At 46.5% G+C, this 18,139-nt stretch overlaps 1 protein-coding gene across 2 annotated transcripts in view; it reads right to left on the bottom strand.

Annotated features, from left to right (window-relative positions):
- dnah1 (dynein, axonemal, heavy chain 1) overlaps positions 1 to 18,139 on the bottom strand; it is a 53,016-nt gene that overhangs the window by 24,764 nt on the left and 10,113 nt on the right. For both annotated transcript variants that reach the window (XM_041887691.2, XM_045222947.1), the window contains exons 17-55: positions 17,925 to 18,066; positions 17,689 to 17,844; positions 17,342 to 17,540; positions 16,918 to 17,171; positions 16,572 to 16,784; positions 16,177 to 16,341; positions 15,918 to 16,039; positions 15,635 to 15,740; positions 15,354 to 15,533; positions 13,834 to 13,974; positions 12,959 to 13,122; positions 12,696 to 12,809; positions 10,881 to 11,069; positions 10,612 to 10,717; positions 10,372 to 10,485; positions 10,105 to 10,254; positions 9,883 to 9,969; positions 9,606 to 9,792; positions 9,338 to 9,429; positions 9,042 to 9,196; positions 8,667 to 8,844; positions 8,367 to 8,561; positions 8,105 to 8,224; positions 7,697 to 7,960; positions 7,473 to 7,613; positions 7,194 to 7,354; positions 6,923 to 7,080; positions 6,659 to 6,832; positions 6,016 to 6,194; positions 5,691 to 5,921; positions 5,062 to 5,258; positions 4,840 to 4,975; positions 4,551 to 4,759; positions 1,660 to 1,831; positions 1,379 to 1,570; positions 1,091 to 1,201; positions 779 to 964; positions 452 to 643; positions 125 to 292 (exon numbers count right to left, since the gene is read on the bottom strand). In XM_041887691.2, the coding sequence (XP_041743625.2) occupies positions 125 to 292; positions 452 to 643; positions 779 to 964; positions 1,091 to 1,201; positions 1,379 to 1,570; positions 1,660 to 1,831; positions 4,551 to 4,759; positions 4,840 to 4,975; positions 5,062 to 5,258; positions 5,691 to 5,921; positions 6,016 to 6,194; positions 6,659 to 6,832; positions 6,923 to 7,080; positions 7,194 to 7,354; positions 7,473 to 7,613; positions 7,697 to 7,960; positions 8,105 to 8,224; positions 8,367 to 8,561; positions 8,667 to 8,844; positions 9,042 to 9,196; positions 9,338 to 9,429; positions 9,606 to 9,792; positions 9,883 to 9,969; positions 10,105 to 10,254; positions 10,372 to 10,485; positions 10,612 to 10,717; positions 10,881 to 11,069; positions 12,696 to 12,809; positions 12,959 to 13,122; positions 13,834 to 13,974; positions 15,354 to 15,533; positions 15,635 to 15,740; positions 15,918 to 16,039; positions 16,177 to 16,341; positions 16,572 to 16,784; positions 16,918 to 17,171; positions 17,342 to 17,540; positions 17,689 to 17,844; positions 17,925 to 18,066 (6,400 nt within the window). The remainder of the gene's footprint in view (positions 1 to 124; positions 293 to 451; positions 644 to 778; positions 965 to 1,090; positions 1,202 to 1,378; positions 1,571 to 1,659; positions 1,832 to 4,550; positions 4,760 to 4,839; positions 4,976 to 5,061; positions 5,259 to 5,690; positions 5,922 to 6,015; positions 6,195 to 6,658; positions 6,833 to 6,922; positions 7,081 to 7,193; positions 7,355 to 7,472; positions 7,614 to 7,696; positions 7,961 to 8,104; positions 8,225 to 8,366; positions 8,562 to 8,666; positions 8,845 to 9,041; positions 9,197 to 9,337; positions 9,430 to 9,605; positions 9,793 to 9,882; positions 9,970 to 10,104; positions 10,255 to 10,371; positions 10,486 to 10,611; positions 10,718 to 10,880; positions 11,070 to 12,695; positions 12,810 to 12,958; positions 13,123 to 13,833; positions 13,975 to 15,353; positions 15,534 to 15,634; positions 15,741 to 15,917; positions 16,040 to 16,176; positions 16,342 to 16,571; positions 16,785 to 16,917; positions 17,172 to 17,341; positions 17,541 to 17,688; positions 17,845 to 17,924; positions 18,067 to 18,139) is intronic.

Here is an 18,139-nt window from a genome sequence, read left to right on the forward strand (position 1 = left end):
CACACACACACAGAGACACACAGGAATGAAAGATACACATATCAACACTCACATAAATGCATTTACAGATGCAATAGTCTTGTTGTACAAGAGAGGGCAGCATTTAAAGCAAATAAATTCATACCCTTTTAGGCTCCACACCCTTGGCCACAAAGTGGTACACGTGCATGGCTCGCACCCATTGGCAGATGGAGGTGCAGGCCTTGGACACCTTGGCAATGTTGGCTGGCTGGAACTCTTCGTTATCAATGTAGGGTTGTACTAATTTGATCACGGAGTCTGGGATATTTTCCTACAGAGGAGATCAGTGCCAAAATGATTCCTGTCAAAAAGCTCTCTTTAAACTGAAAGAAAGTGAAAAGCTATCACACAAAATACTAACAAACAGCCTAACATCCAAAACATCCTGTACAAATGTTTGGGATAACGTGTCCTCAGGACACTGACATACTTTGTCAAATTTGAAGAGGCCCTCTAGGAACTTTCCGGGGTCCTGCAGCAGGCCCTTGCCAGGCTCCCAGTAGTCGTCCACCTTGGTGCCCGGCTTCTCTCCAGCCACCTTCTTAGGCTTGATGGACCTCATGATGCACACAGCCTCTATCACCAGCTTCACCCCATGGGGCGGGCGCTGCATGGCCCTCACCTAGAGAAACCGAGCCCCAGTCACACCATTACATAGAGTACACCAACCCTCATACAGTACTGAGCAATCTGGGAAAAACTACAAGCCAAAAGTACAAGTACAACCATAAACCATCACTGGGCAAAATAATGTCACCTCAACAACGTCGTTCTTGTTGAGTGACTTGAGGCTGGTGAGGGCGGCGTCTAGAGCTGGCAGCGCTTCATCCAGGTCTTTCTGGGCGTCTTCAGCGATGGCCCCGGCCACACACGCTTTCTGGGAGGCTTTGGCTTCCTCTGCCTGCACCGCCGTACGGGTCTCCTCTGCTACCACGGTGTCTACCTGTCAACACACACACACACACACACACACACTTGAAGATCAACGTACATAATTAATGTGCTATATAAAGGATACAGCATACGCAGGCGTTTGAAGAGCCTGATGAGGTTTCCTGGTCTAAGTTACCTTGATCTTCTCCATGGTGATCACTGTGTCCTTGGCAGCTTCCTCCAGCAGAGGCCTCATCATCTCCAGCTCCTCCTGCATCTTACTCACATCCTCTGCAGTCCTCAATAGCTACAGACACACACACACACACAAACACACACAGATACAGTCAAATCACACGGTTAATCGCAGTCCCGTATGAACACAGACACACATTTAAAGCAACACACAAAATAGATTTGAAGCAAAAGATGCAGAATAGAAGAAATACAAAAACATTGTAGCATTGAGGGTTCCTCCTCTCACCTTGTCCAGGCCAGTCTTCATGCGCTGCCGGGCACTGTGTAGCTCCTGTTTCTTGCGGCCGATGAGAGCGGAGAAGATTGCGAGCAGCTCCAGATAGCTCTTGGGCGTGACATAGTTGTATCTGGACAGCTCAGCCAGGTACTGTGCACATTTCCTGGCTACCATCTGGTGGATCTCCACACACATCATAATCTAGATAGGGACACAACGGTGGTGAGGGGAGGCTGGCAGGAGACAAGAACACAAACACAAACACAAACACTCTCTCTGCTTCTCCTCACCAGGCCTTTCATTACGGTGGGGCTGGCCTCCAGCTCTGGCAGCTCGTAGAGGAAGGAGGCAGCCACAGACTGGAGGGCCTCCTCTGGCCAGGCACTGAACCAGTCTATAGTGCAGCAGGTCACCAGAGATGGGAACTGTCTGAGCCGTGCACGGAACACCTCCCCTATAGGACTAGACATGGGGAGAGGAGGAAAAGAGGCAAGGAGGAGGGGCGCGGTGAGGAAGGGAGAGGTGGAGAGAAGATAGGTGAGGAAGGGAGAGGTGGAGAGAAGATAGGTGAGGAACGGAGAGGTGGAGAGAAGATAGGTGAGGAACGGAGAGGTGGAGAGAAGATAGGTGAGGAACGGAGAGGTGGAGAGAAGATAGGTGAGGAAGGGAGAGGTGGAGAGGTGGAGAGAAGATAGGTGAGGAATGGAGAGGTGGAGAGAAGATAGGTGAGGAACGGAGAGGTGGAGAGAAGATAGGTGAGGAACGGAGAGGTGGAGAGGTGGAGAGAAGATAGGTGAGGAACGGAGAGGTGGAGAGAAGATAGGTGATGAACGGAGAGGTGGAGAGAAGATAGGTAAGGAACGGAGAGGTGGAGAGAAGACAGGTGAGGAACGGAGAGGTAGAGAGAAGATAGGTTAGGAACGGAGAGGTGGAGAGAAGATAGGGGAGGAACGGAGAGGTGGAGAGAAGATGTGTGAGGGAAGAGATGGAAGTGAGGTAAAAAAAAACAAAAAGGGGGTGGAGAGATGTAAAGAGAACTGAGTAGAGGTTCAAGTTATCTAATGTACCCTTCAGATGCTGTGAGTGAGCAGTTCAGTTCAAGTTCAAGTTTTATTGTCACATGCACAAGAACAGTGAAATGCTTCACTTGCAAGCTCTACCCAACAGTGCAGTAATAAATATCAAAACAATATAACTAATACAAATACAACTATATACAGTTGAAGTCGGAAGTTTGCATACACTTAGGTTGGAGTCATTAAAACTTGTTTTTCAACCACTCCACAAATGTCTTGTTAACAAACTATACTTTTGGCAAGTCGGTTAGGACATCTACTTCGTGCATGACACAAGTAATTTTTACAACAATTGTTTACAGACAGATTATTTCACTTATAATTCACTGTATCACAATTCCAGTGGGTCAGAAGTTTACATACACTAAGTTGACTGTGCCTTTAAAGAGCTTGGAAAATTCCAGAAAATGATGTCATGGCTTTAGAAGCTTCTGATAGGCTAATTGACATCATTTGAGTCAATTGGAGGTGTACCTGTGGATGTATTTCAAGGCCTACCTTCAAACTCAGTGCCTCTTTGCTTGACATCATGGGAAAATCTAAAGAAATCAGCTAAGACCTCAGAAAATAAATTGCAGACCTCCACAAGTCTGGTTCATCCTTTGGAGCAATTTCCAAACGCCTGAAGGTACCACGTTCATCTGTACAAACAATAGTACGCAACTATAAACTCCATGGGACCACGTAGCTGTCATACTGCTCAGGAAGGAGACGCGTTCTGTCTCCTAGAGATGAACGTACTTTGGTGCGAAAAGTGCAAATCAATCCCAGAACAACAGCAAAGGACCTTGTGAAGATGCTGGAGGAAACAGGTACAAAAGTATCTATATCCACAGTAAAACAAGTCCTATATCAACATAACCTGAAAGGCCGCTCAGCTAGGAAGAAGCCACTGCTCCAAAACCGCCATAAAAAGGCCAGACTACAGTTTGCAACTGCACATGGGGACAAAGATCGTACTTTTTGGAGAAATGTCCTCTGGTCTGATGAAACAAAAATAGAACTGTTTGGCCATAATGACCATCGTTATGTTTGGAGGAAAAAGGGGGACGCTTGCAAGCCGAAGAACACCATCCCAACCGTGAAGCACGGGGGTGGCAGCATCATGCTGTGGGGGTGCTTTGCTGAAGGAGGGACTGGTGCACTTCACAAAATAGATGGCATCATGAGGAAGGAGAATTGTGTGGATATATTGAAGCAACATCTCAAGACATCAGTCAGGAAGTTAAAGCTTGGTTGCAAATGGGTCTTCCAAATGGACAATGACCCCAAGCATACTTCCAAAGTTGTGGCAAAATGGCTTAAGGACAACAAAGTCAAGGTATTGGAGTGGCCATCACAAAGCCTTGACCTCAATCCTCTAGAAAATGTGTGGGCAGAAATGAAAAAGCGTGTGCGAACAAGGAGGCCTACAAACCTGACTCAGTTACACCAGCTCTGTCAGGAGGAATGGGCCAAAATTCATCCAACTTATTGTGGGAAGCATGTGGAAGGCTACCTGAAACGTTTGACCCAAGTTAAACAATGTAAAGGCAATGCTTCCAAATACTAATTGAGTGTATGTAAACTTCTGACCCACTGGGAATGTGATGAAAGAAATACAAGCTGAAATAAATAATTCTCTACTATTATTCTGACATTTCACATTTTTTAAATAAAGTGGTGATCCTAACTGACCTAAATCAGGGAATTTTTACTAGGATTAAATGTCAGGAATTGGGGAAAAAATTAGGTAAAATTTATTTGACTAAGGTGTATGTAAACTTTCGACTTCAACTGTATAATAAAGAAATAAGAAATAAGAGAGGAAGCTATATACAGGGTCAGTGCCAGTACCAAAATGTACAATGTGCAGGGATACTGGAGTATTTGAAGTAGATATGTACATGTAGGCGGGGATTAGGAGAAAGTGCCTGGTAGCAGGAGAAATAATAATAATAGTCAACAGTATGGCAGCAGCATAAGTGGTGGGTGGGTGTGTGTGTGGTGGTGAGTGTGTGTATGTAAGTGTTAGTGCGAGTGTGTGAGTGAGTGTGTGCGCTAGAGTGACAGTGTAGGCATGCTAGGCAGATATACATGTAAGGGTACGGTGACATGAGACTGACCTCATGCAGAGCACGGTGTGGATGTTACTGCGGACTCTTTTTATGTAGGCAGCCATGAGGTTGGCTTTGGTGGGCTGCTGTCCTAGGTCCTGCACCACAGGCTTCATGGCGGTCAGGATGCGCTCCTGCTCGTCCACCGTATACAGGTTGGGCACGTCACCAGAGTTCAGGATGTTATTCACATCCTCCAAGAACGACTCGCTCTTGATCTGAGGTCAAACACACAGGGTTAGAGGACATGTTGATAAGTGGGTATGTGTAAGTGCTGACACTGTGAAAAATTCCTCACCTGTGTGTCTACAAACAGAAAGGTGATCTGTACATTCTGCAGGCCAGCCTTCAGCATGATGCTCTTGAGGTCTTCCCTCCACTCTGTGTAGCCGTAGTTCTTAGCGAGCTCAATCTGGAAACACTCATAGTCTGACCTGAGGTGTAAAACTACATATTAACACCCTATTATCACAGTAGCATACTTTCAGATGTCTGATAAAATAGAAGGTATGAGCCTCACATGTGGGTGGCCAGCTTGGTGAGTGACTGGCGCCCGCTGCCCCCGACCCCTAGGAGCAGGACATTTCCCAGGGGCTGGCGCAGGATGCGGCTGATGCGGCACACATGCTGGATGGCGTCCATGAAGAGCACCAGCTTCATCTTGGTGGTGCTGATCTGGTTGTAGTCGTCCATGTACTCCTCCATGACTCTGGCCAGCTGTGGGAGTCACAACACAGTAATGGGATGAAAAACACCCATAAATCTCACTACTATCCTAGGGCAATTCCGCCACTTTTCAACCTCATATTCATCATCTCCAATACCAAACCAGTGTCTACACATGTGAAAACAGCGTGTTTCTATGATATGTGGTTAAAAAGATAAGAAGAAAGGTCCTGAAAAAATAGTGATTTTCAAAACCTGCAACGAGTTTCAAGCCCAAGGGAGGGTATTTTCTTGCTCCCCACGTCACCACAAATCTCATAGTGTTTGAAAATGCTTTAACTTTTGATGATGTCATCGGGTAGAACTTGTAGAAATGCGCTGTTTTCACATACTGTATGTTGACACTGGAATTGTGCTGAAGATAATGAAAATGAGGTTGAAAAGTGGTGGAGTTGCCCTTTAAGTTTAGCAGTGAAGTCTCACCTTCTCCCTGTCCTCAATGAGCTGGTAGACTTTGTTGTCAGCTCCGGGGATCATGAAGTCTCCAAACAAGACCGGCTGGCAGGGCACAGCATCCTCAAAGCTGCAGCCAAACTCCTCAATGCGGGCCTGTAGGAGCTTATCAAACCAGTCCCGGTCCTCAGTACTCACCAGCCGGTCCTGGAACACCCGGCAGCTTTCATGGTACCACAACTGCAGCAAGTGCATCTTGTCCTGAGAATTAAAACAAGCAGCACATCATCAGTTTGAAGAGCCTTTCAGGGTTTCTTTACTGTATGATCTTCTGTTTGAACCCACAGTCATTTACCTCTATCTTGGCAGCCTCAGCCATCAGGATGCCCTGGAAGACCTTGGAAAGGTCCCTAAGGTTGAATGTGTAGTGGGATTTGGCTGGTGTGGGAAGGAGCTGGGAGGTGATGGTGGTGTAGACACGGATAGTGGCGTCCACCAGAGGCCCATTCAGAGGCTGGATCTCTGGAACAGGTCCTGAGGGAGGAGAGGGGGATGGGAGAGGGGTTGGATATAAAATTAGCAGAGACATCTGGAGACCCAACTTTCCTTTTTATGTGTGTAAAAGACCAGTAGCAATTTAATACTTTAGAATTTCTGTCAAGAATTTCATCAACATCCTTAATGCAATTCACCTACTCTTATTAATAATCTACATAAATTACTAAAATAATTATGCATAGGTAACACATTTCTAGAGCGTCAGTCTTCTCTTTCTCTGTCCTTCTTCTGTCTCTCTCTCCCTCTCTGACTTACTCCCTGGTTCCTTTTTACTTATATTTCCATTTGTAAGAAAGCAAAAAATCTATTAGAAAGGATTGCAGCAATTTAACAAACTGCCTCCTCAATGTGACTAGTGCCTCAACCATACCTAGCCTCCCTCAACCCTTCACCAAAATGAACATCAGTTGGATTAATTTTCGGCAGTCAGGCCGTCTCACCCATCCAGTTGCCCAGGATAGTAGAGAAGATCTTCTTCTTGCTGGCGTCCTCCATCTCAGTGAAGGAGAGGAAGTTGAAGTGGCGTGTGAAACGCTGGGTGATGGGGTTCCTGCCCCCTCCTGGAGGTCCCATAGCGCACGCAAAGTTGATGTCCACCAGGTGTTTAAAAGTGCCTGCAGGACAGATCAGAGTTCAATGTGGTGGCCTTCACAGAGCCATGGGAGCTGGATGTGCAGACACAGCTTTGGAGGTAGGGTCCTCACCTATCTGCTTCCTGTCATACCAGCCTCCATGGTCCATCCACTGGCGGAGAAGCTCGATGGGGGGCTGGGCCCCGTAGGTCTCCAGAATGGGCATGTTCAGGTCATCAATGAAGAAGATAAAATACTTCCCCAGGGGAGGCCCAAACACACCCTTACGCCTGATAAATACATGCTTTTGTTAGAGAGGTCAGTTTATAAAGGAATGAGACTGCCTTTAGACATTACAGCACAGATCATACAGTACAAAGAGAGATGTTGCTAAAAGGCTTACCTCTTGTCCAGTTTGCTATCGATGTAATCCTGTGTCTGGTTGGCTGAGGTACGAGCAGAGAACATAAGGAAGTGTGTGATGTACTCAGCAGGCATGTTCTTCAGCAGCTTGTCAGACATGGTCAGGGTCTTTCCTGTGCCAGTCGGTCCAATGCACAGCACCTGGTCAACACAGAGCCTCTGACTAAGAACAACTCTACTCACAGAAAGACTCCTCCATTCCACTGACAAAAGCTTTCACCAGGAATGATTTATTAGTGCATTATTGGGGGGCACTTACAGGCTTCTTGTTAGACAGCAGCATATCCATCAGGAAGGAAATGCGGACTGTGTCTGGTGTGGGTATGATGATGTCAGAGTAGCTGGTCTCTGGCGTGATGACCACGTTCTGGGCAGATTTCATCCAACTGACCCAGTGCACCTACACAACAGGATGTATGTCACTTGCATGGTCCTTTATGTCTCTAAAGGTATTTCTAGAACGTTTGTTTTTGAAATGCTCACCTTCCTCCCTCTGTCCTCCTCCTCTTCGTCTCCCATGTTGCTGATTCCTGCATCATCAAGCTGGTAGTCATACACCAGGCCTTCCTCTGGAAAACACAACTCAACCTTCTCCTCTGTCATCTTGCCCCTGAGCCAAGCACTGAAGCACTGGCAGCTGGGGGCGTCCCCTGTGGCTCCCACACTCCACACCAGAGAGAAGATGAACCAGGGCTCAATCAGCTCCTTCAACCGGTCCAGCTTCTCCTGCAGAAGAGGCCTCTCCCCCTGGCCAAACACACAGTACAAACACACAGACTAGTCATCAAGAGATGAACATCTCCTTCACCTCAGCTGATCACTCATCTCTTCTGTCTCCTGATGGTGGGTAGATTGTGTGGGTGTTTGTGGCATGGACCGGTGTTCACTGACCTCTCGATGGATGAAGGGTTGGAAGAAACAGTCCAGCAGTTTGAGCAGACTGCATGTGAGGTTGCTGTCCATGGAGGAGATGACCTCTTTCACAGACTTCCTTACAAATGTGATGGAATTCTAGAGACACACATACTCAATTTCCCCTGAGGCCCTACAGAACAAGGCCTGACACAGCCAGACACTCACATGTCACTTATGATACAGTTGTAAAGTGGAATAAACATTGGTAAAATGCCTGTTGAGCGGCCCTCTGTGTTACCTGGAGGAACCTGGTGAAAAGGGAATTGAGCTGGTCTGTGTAGGGCCTCAGGGTCTTGGGGACCGTCCTCAGCCAGCACTCAGTGAAGGGCGTGAGGCCCAGGATGCTGGGTTCCAGGTACACCATACCACAACGAGACACTGTGGCCGGGGACGCCACAGCCAGGTCCTGCACCTCAAACATCATCGTCTGCACCTGGAGGAGGATACACACATGTATTCTGAATGTGCATAACTGGTATCAGGTGTGGAACAAAATGAGAGAGGGAAAGCTGAGAGAAGAGATGTAAAGGTTTCTCACGTCTGTGAGTTTGATGATCTCTCCAGAGCTCAGGCAGAGTTTTTTGTTGTCATCCAGCACAGTGTTCATGTTCTCGATCCACACAGCGTCCACTGGCCCGTCAAACATGTACCACTTCTTCTCCTCGTCCATGGAGGACGATCCCCCACGGATCAGAGAGGACAGGATGCCATCCGACCTGAAGGGAGACACAGAGGGAGAAGAGGCATGAGTGTGTGTGCATGGACGTGTGAGAGTGTTCAGGATATTCAATATGCTATCTACTGTATGTGTGTTTGCAATGTACCAGGTGTATGAGTGTTTATGGACTGTAAGTGCACAAATCTACAGATGGTATGCGATGCTCTGTTATGTGCAGATGGAGCAATTACTCACCATTCATGTGTCAACAGGTCAAACTCCCCGTAGAGCTGTCCCATGGTGATGGACTTGGGGTTGAGGACATAGGTCTGTACAGCCTCGTAAACACCACCACTCACAGAGACCTGGCCCTGCAGAGCCGTCATCGCTGTCCCTAGGATCTCATAACACTGACACACAAACCAAGCCAATGGCAATACTTTACATTCATTTGTCATACCAGAATCATTTTCAAATACAGCCTCCGCATACACAGACATATACTGTATATCATGTGCTGCTGGTAAGGAGAGTTTTTTTTTTATGCAGACCTTGGTTTTTCCGGAGCCGGACGGTCCCACCAACATCAGTCCATGCCTCACAACAGTGGTCTCATACAGCTGAATACACTTGGTGATGTATCCTACATTTACACATGGGAAACTACAATATCATAAGCCATGTTAAAACATTTTTCTTCTTTCCCTCCTAACTTATACCTATATTCTCATATCAATAGCACAGTATCACTCATAAGCAGATAAAATGTAGGTTAGACAGTACAAAAACAAGCTATCTGTGTCCCCATAGAGTACGAACCATCCACATCCTTGAGGTTCTTCTTGGCACAGACGTTGCGGATTGACTTCTCCAGGGTGCCGTAGTCGATGGGCTCCTCCCGTATATTGGGGAAGAGATCGGACACAATGCCATTGAAGAGCTTGAGGTCATCTTGGAGGAACTTGGGGATGTTGACGTCTCGTATGGCCCGTAGACAGATTAGTTCCTGGAAGTTAGACGTGGGAGACGGGGCCGATTACATCAGGTTATTGATAGCCTGGTCAGTGTATTTAGGCATATCAAGTGCTGTTCTAACCTCATTCATATCTTGATTCTCCCTCTTCAAGTTTCCAGCAGCAGAGATCACGGTCTTCACAGCTCTCATACCAAAGTCATAGTGATCCTGCACACATATACATCAGCAAGATGTCAAACTTTCACACAGAAATAGAGCACTGTATATGGAGTTTGACCCTCATTAAGGCATGCTGTGGGTATGGGGACCGGGGCAAAGATTCTAAGTAGACTAGGGCCCCACCTGGGAGCTGAGCTGCTCGGAGGACAGTTTGAAGGTGGTGGTGATCTTCTTGGAAAGGACTTTAGCGTCGCTGAAGCCAAAGGAGTAGAGAGAGATCTCAGCGATCATAGCATAATCAGGGACCATCATAGCAACAGGACGGAACAGTGCCTTAAGACAAACAGATAGAAATGTAATGTGTTACAGTCACACCTCAGTGCTTTGTTTTACGATACCCTGCCAGGGTTGTGAACTGTTAAATGTTTTTGGGCAATTGTATGTAGCTACCTTAAGGTTGTCTGGTAGTTCAGTGCGGCCGGCGTAACCAGGGTTCATGGTGATGAAAACAGCACAAGACGCAACAAGTGGGATCTCTTGCCCCTCAAACACAAATCGCTCCGCCTGAGACACACAAACACACAAACGAATGCACGCACAAACATACAAAACTGTAATATTTTTATGTGTGTATGTACTTTTGACTGAGTATATGTTGTCTATGACTGTGTTTGTGTATGTTTTGTTCACCCTCTGATGCTGGGCCTTATTGATGGTGGCGATCTGTTGGGCCACCACTGACAGCACCTCCACATCAATGCGGTTAAACTCGTCAAAACATGCCCAGGCTCCAGAACTACAGGAGATACAGTAGATCACAGTCAGCATAGCCCCACAAAACACTTTAAATACATTCAACAGGATTTAGCTCAATGAGTAGATGAAAGCATGTGTTGTGCTCTTTTGTAGCACATTCAATTTATATTTTTACTGGTTTGGTGTTTTATATAAGGACTAACCTGGCTAGTCCCTTGAGGAACTTGCCCATGGCGATGAAGTCCAGCTGATCAGAGCAGTTGAAGACTACAGTCTGGATAGCCAGGGCTTTCCCCAAGTCTTTAGTGGTCTCTGTCTTCCCTGTCCCTGCTGGACCCGCAGGGGCCCCTCCGAACTTCAGGTGCAGTGCCCCTGTCAGGGTCAGGTAGCACCTGAGAGGGGGAGGGAGAGAGGGGTGAGACCACAGACTTAAGCTGAATCTCAAACCGAACACTTGGCCCCTAAGCCCTTTATCAAATGGCATGTATATCAGTTCGCCAGTGATTTCATCAGCTGTTGTAGCCTGCCTGCTGCTAGCTTCACTGACAAACACTGGGATGGAATTTTATCTACCGCTAGCTATGAATGTTGGGCACTGCACTTATAAACAGCGTGGAGCTTGTCACATATTTATGATAGTTTGACAGCTTGCTGATGAAGTTGTAGACATGTTCCCAGCAGTCAGTCTGTATTTCAGCATGTTTCCAAAGCACCAATTGCTATGTTGTAACGTTGGGTCAGCTAAATGCACAGCGCAGCAGCAGACTAGATATTGTACCGACTCGGGGCAGAGCAGGTTGTACACTGCTTCATTAAAACTTGTTCATTGTGATAAAATAATGTTACTACTGCTTATAGAAGGAACAGTGCATTTTACAGTAGCTAGCTAACTAGCTAGCTTGCTTATAGAAGGAGCATTGCATTTAGTGTTGCACTAGCTGGTTGGTTAGCTTCACTTTCGTATATATATAAGTCAGTGACTGGCTCAGGCTCAGCTAGCAAGATAATATTGGACAAGTTTTCATGTACATGATCAAACTTCGGAAATAACCTTCTTAGCTAGATCACTTGACTAAGACATCCTCAAAATTAAACTTGAAAATTAATTAATTACAGATTTCTTGATTTATCTTGATTTAATCTATTTTTGAGGGTGATGTAGTAGTGACTGTTGTTGCTAGGTACCATGCTAAGATTCATGGGAAGAAGTAGCTACCAAGGACACAGTCGGCATAGGATATCCACTTGATAAAGAGGCTTCCGAAAGGCGCCGTGGAGCCCTTGATGACTCGAAAGCTAGCGTTTGAGATTGACTCGATTGACATACCGAGTGGTTGGTTTACATTTACATTACATTTTAGTGATTTAGCAGACGCTCTTATCCAGAGCGACTTACAGGAGCAATTAGGGTTAAGTGCCTTGCTCAAGGGCACATTTACGTCATTTAGCAGACGCTCTTATCCAGAGCGACTTACAAATTGGTGCATTCACCCTATAGCCAGTGGGATAACCACTTTCCAAAATATTTTTATTATTTATTTTTTTTTGGGGGGGGGGGGACATTCAGCCTTAGATAGACATCACATCATTGTATCTGTCCCATTATGGCATCTGTGAGAGAATGGGCAGCGCAATTGAGGCCATCTCCATTTTCTACTTCTACTACTTCTATGAGTTGGCAAACAAACTGAAAGGGTGCACACTGCCATCTAGTGTCTGTTGTTTGAACAGGTTTAAAACCAAGGTTGGCGATTTACTGCCAACTGCAGTTATGGAATGTTTTCTCACAAGTATAATTAATTGGCTGATCCCACCTGGTCACCTGGATGGAATTATGGGATCCTTCCTTAATACATAGGAAGTCCCACCCATTTGACTACTTCAAAATGGTGAAAGTCCCCAATGGCGCTGCCCATGCTAAAACAGGCTTTTGTCCTCTATCTAGCTCTATGGGTGAGACATGCTTTCATAACAAGGGCGAGAGTCATTGAGACCCATGGCGGGTAGCTAAAGCTTACCTGTCTGTGAGTGGGGTGATGACCAGGCGTCCTGAGTTGCCCAGGTACTCATATCCATAGAGGAACTCTGCATTCACTGCTCGGATATACAGGTCATTTCGAGCCCAGTAATACCTAGCAACAAATACTCATTAAGGGGAATCTAGAATGTTCACAGATTTTTGCATGTCATCTTGACACAAAGGTTCAACCCAACTCTTTAGCTCTCTTAGGCAAAAGTCCATCATATGAGCAGCAGGTATGTTTTGTTGGGCAGGTCAAACCTGAGCTGGCTGATCCACTCAAAGTCATTGATGTTGGAGACACCCTCCTCTACCAGCTTGGCAGCCACGTCCTTGGCATGGACCTCTATGACGATGAGGGCAGACAGAACGGCTCTCTGCATTTTAGACAGGCGGCCCCTCACCAGCTGCACCAGGTCTCCCAGCTACACCATAACCAAGGGGAGGACACTGTCAGTCACATATGCTCTTTCACACTCTTCACAATGATATCACAGCCCATTGAAGCCATACTGACAGTCCCAGATGGCTCAGTAGGTAGAGCATGGTGCTTGCAACACTAGGGTTGTGGGTTCGATTCCCACAGGGAAAAAAGTATGAAAATGTATGCACTCACTACTGTAAGTCACTCTGGATAAGAGCATTACTAAAATGCCAAATGTTTTCCTTGCACATCTGAACTTCAGCTACAATATAGACGGGTTGGTTGTTTAGCAACAAAACAGATGAGGTTTGCTTAGATTGTTGACAACATGTAAGCTATATTTCGCCTCCAATGTTTATTGAAAACATAAATACATTTGCACAATGAGCACTTGTTGTCTCTCAAATACATCGTTACAATTGTTGGTTAGCTAGCTAGCGAATGTTTGCCATAGCATTGACATGAAATAAGTCAAAACACCTCAAAACAAGACATGGTATCAAGAACAAGATGAAACGAGCTGAAACGAGCCACTTACGATTCCCCACATGGCAGTTTCTTGTCATTCTTTCTAGCAATCTGGCCATCCAGAATCACAACAACATGCTGACTTCTTCCCCATGGAAGCGTGCACATCGTTTTAGTGACGTTGTCAACTAACCCATTTATAGCCAGGGTCTAGCCAAGCTTTGTGCAAACTTAGGATACACACTTGTGTCTGTAGCTGGGGATAGAGTCGGTCAGTCAGGTCTCCCTGCTCCAGTGCATTTGACACCTCAGTGGTCCAGAAAGTCTGGCAGCCAGCGATCACCACCTGCCCAGGCCACGATAACACCCACTCTGTACGCGGTTGCTAAAGGGAAGGGACAGGAGGACACACACACAGCACAGTTGTCAGTGGGTTTCACAAAGCTTGGGCACTATTTGGAAAATCAGAAAACCCAGTGTAACAGATGACTATACAGTAAGACAAAATCATGTTTGAACTGTGTAGTTTTCTGACAACTGGTTGATAGATTGGCCAAGAAAAAAACATAAAATAATTCATCTTTCGTCTCTCTGTGTTTCATAATTGTCCTTCAATTTGCAAGAGGCTGAATGTATCTCACTGGAGAAAGCATCCGAGCAGCCAAGCAAGTGAAACAGCGCCCCTCTGTCTCAGTATGTATAGCCCATGTATCTGTTGCTGTCTGGCCTAAAATAATATGACATTGTTGCCGCCCATAGCATTGAATTCAATAGCAAGGGAAGCAAAAAAGCATTTGGCATCCCTTGATAAAAACATTCTAAAATAATAGCCAAACAGCGTTGAGCTAAACTGAGTGAGCTCAACTGTGGTTGGTCCTGGCACACCAAAAAAAGTGTCAAGGGAAACCAGTTTGGAATTGGCTTCACACCAATCACATCACATCAAAAGCAAAACGTCATTGACAGAAAAAACTTGAATTGTTGCATCTCGTTGTGTCGTTGTCTTCTGATGGCTAGCTAGCTAGTTAAAATCGTCCCTTTCCTAAATTAGCCATGGATGGAGATAAAGATTTGGACTTCTGGTTTTACTTCATTCTCCGTACTGGCCAATGACTACACCGGCGATTCTGATCCAACCATAAATTCATACATTTTATACATCATGCATTATGCACACTCACACGCACACTCACATGCACACTCACATGCACAGAAATCAGTACCATGGACAGCCACACATATTTAGCTTACATTGATTGGTCTAAATTGTTTTTGGTATCTTTAAGTTGTCACTGTATTAGACTAAGCATAAGTGATTTGATGATGTTGAAGTTTAAATGGTGCTGGAATAGTGGAGGCAGCTCCTGTTTTCTTTGTGACTTGCGGTAACTCTTCATGGTTCTAAATCAGTAGTTGTTTACTAGTTCGAAAATGTCTGAAAAATGAACTTGATTGCCCATGCTGTAGGTTATGTAACTGTTACATTCAATATGCTTTGTGGACATCACTAGACAGATGTTGACCTCCGGTTTTGTGATGAAACAAAGGTGTGGTAGAATTTATTCTGCCACTGTGTGACTGTTGTCTTCTTATTGTCTCGGCCTTAGGCCTATATATCACGGTGGCATATGAACTAACAGGTCATAGAGCAAACAACGCAATTATCACAACACATAGGTTATAATATGGCTTTTTTTGTCCTGGCTTGGCTTCCCCAGTGATTTTACCCACGCACTGCTACTGTAGATCGGGTAGGGGGCTGACCTGTGGGTAGACCTTCAGCGAGCGTTCGATGTTGTCCCTCAGACAGGCCTTCATAGACTTCTCCACCTCCCTCAGCCAGTCCTCCACATTCCCAGAGGGCCACACTGGCAGGCAGAGCTTGACCTCCTCCCCCTCCCCAGAGTACATATGAGTGATCTGCAGGTCCAACTGGAACTTAAGCTGTGGGACACAGAGAAGGAGAGGGGATAGAAAGAGATAAAACTCTAGAAAATGAATAATTGAAAAGGGGCGCAGGGAGAAAGAGAGAGGGAGAGACTAACCCGTGCAATGTTCTCGAAGCATTTGCGCAGATGAGGCTGTACTGCTGTGGGATCCTTGGTCTGGGAGAGAATCTCCAGGAGCTCGTCGTCAGACAAGAAATAGAACCTACAAAGGCAAAACAAAGACCCATAGAGTTCTCTATGTTGCCATTTCTGAGAAATATCAATTCAAAGCTGTTTCTAATGGTATTAATCAACAACTATCAAATACATCTGTAATACTGAATCTAAATAAACAGTCACATAGGTTAGAGCTGAAACACTGTCAATAGTGACAGCACACCTGGGGAAGGAGCCACGCTTGGTCTCTAGGTAGTCGCTCAGACCCTTCTGTACCAGCTCCAACAGCTTATTACAGTCCCTCAGACTGTCCAACAGACGGGGGTCCGGGCACAGATCAATCACCTAGACACACACATGCAGGCACGCACACACACAACACACATTTAGTTTACACTCAGTATCAACACTAAACCCTATTGAAGTCAATCTAAGCATGATGTGGGTTGTCGTTGTATTGTGTTGTGATTACAGTATCTCACCTGTTTGTTGTCGTAGGCGCTTTTCATCACCTTTCTCCAGGTGCGTTCCATGGTCTGGTACCTCTTGCCCTCTACAGGCAGCTGGCGGTTGATGTCGTCAGAGCTGAAGATTGGCTCCAGGTAAAGCCAGGAGCGCTGGCAGGTCAGCCACTCTTCCAGCACATCCTGCAAGCCCCAGCAGAGGGCAGTCACACAACATTAATGAGGATTTGAAACATCTCATGAAGAATGTGTGAAGAATGAACAACATCTACTACAGGGATTTTAAATGGTGAGAATGGGCCAATCAGCCTATTAAGGCTCGCCATTCACCTGGTAGGAAACTTTCAATGGTACTTTAGCCTCCTTCTCCTTCCAATGACACCCAGTCAGACTTCTGTATCTTTCTGCTGTACCTGAGTCATCCTGAGCTTGCTCTCCCAGGTACTGATGCGTTCCTCAAAGGGTTTCTTGTAGGGGGAGAAAGACATGCTCTGGGTCATGACGATGTGGTCATCCAGCAGCTGTGACGCCTCGTCTGGGCTCTTCAGGATGTAAGTGCCCGTCTCCTTATAGGGCAGCACCTCGAAGGCCACCGTCGACCACTCATGCTCCATCTTATCCAGAGCCTGAATGGGGAGAGGGAGGACAGGGACACATTCAGTTCAGTCCAAAATGAGGATATTAGATAACTGTGTCCCTTAGCGCTATTGGCTGTAACAGATATTAGTTACTTTATTACTGCCTGCAGTTATCCAGTACCTGTTCGATGGCGTACTCCTTCCCTGCCACCTCGGCCACCCGTGCTATCTCATCCACGTGGTCCTGCAGGCCTAGCTCCAGGCAGCGGGAGAAAGTGAGGTTGGCTTTGGGCTTGACGTTCATGTGGATGCGGTCTGACAGCAGCTGCCAGTGTCTGCTCCTCATCCCAGGGTTCCTCAGGCCCTGGATCAGAGGAATGTAGGGACGGAAGTCCTCTATCTTCCCCCGGATGTCAGACGCCACCTCCTGACACGCTGGTGTAGGTAGGTAGGTAGGTAGGTAGGAAGGTAGGTAGAGAGAGCGAGAGAGAAAGAGATTTTTCCTTGCCACTCTTTGATTCTTGCTTTTGGGAGGTTTAGGCCAGGGTTATGTTAAGCACTTTGTATACAAATCAGATTTGATTACTTGATAAAGCGTCACTCACCGGGGATGTCCTTGAACATTTTGACACACTTGTGCATGGTCTTGAAGGCGTCTGTGACATTGCGCTCCAGCTGCTCGGGGTCGATGATGGAAAGGGGGTCGTTGTGCCAGCTCTCGTGCCAGCGCAGCCAGTCTGACGTGGTGGTCCACAGGTCTCTGAACGGCTGGAAGTCCCTGATCAGCTTCTGCAGACGGTCGTACTGCAACACACAGACACAACAGCAGCCAGTCAGTACAAGTCAGTCTTTGTTTTTACATGTTGGTTGATTGCTCAACAACAACATAGTCTACATCAACTCAAGTAGAAGCCATTGGGGAGGCAGATTGAGTCAATAACGCCACACTCACGTTGGTGACAGGGATGCCAAACAGACGGTCCCGGTTGTTGTATGTCTGGGCCATGGTCTGGGACTCCTTCAGCTGCTTGCCCACACGTCGTACCTCGTTGGCCACCTCGTGGGCTCGGCTGATGTCAGTGTACCCAGCAAAGCCAGCCACCACCATCTGCAACAACATATGCAGAGAGGCAGGCAACATAAAATGGTAATTTTTTCAAAGGCTGGGGATTTAGGAGCATGACTCACCTGTAGAGAGTCCAGGCGCTCCTGGAAGTTGTTCTGGTCAGCCTGCTGGATCTTGTTGAAGCGTTCTTCATCCTCCACATGCTGGGCCGACACCGTCTCCATCTGGGTCACAATCTTATGTGGCCACCCAATGGCTGTCCACCTGCACAGCAAAAGGGACAGACACTTTCAGCATTCACTCAAACCTATTATTTACTTCCTACACTCCTAGTTTG

Source organism: Coregonus clupeaformis, chromosome 10 (genome assembly GCF_020615455.1).
Source record: "Coregonus clupeaformis isolate EN_2021a chromosome 10, ASM2061545v1, whole genome shotgun sequence".
Lineage (NCBI taxonomy): Eukaryota > Metazoa > Chordata > Actinopteri > Salmoniformes > Salmonidae > Coregonus > Coregonus clupeaformis.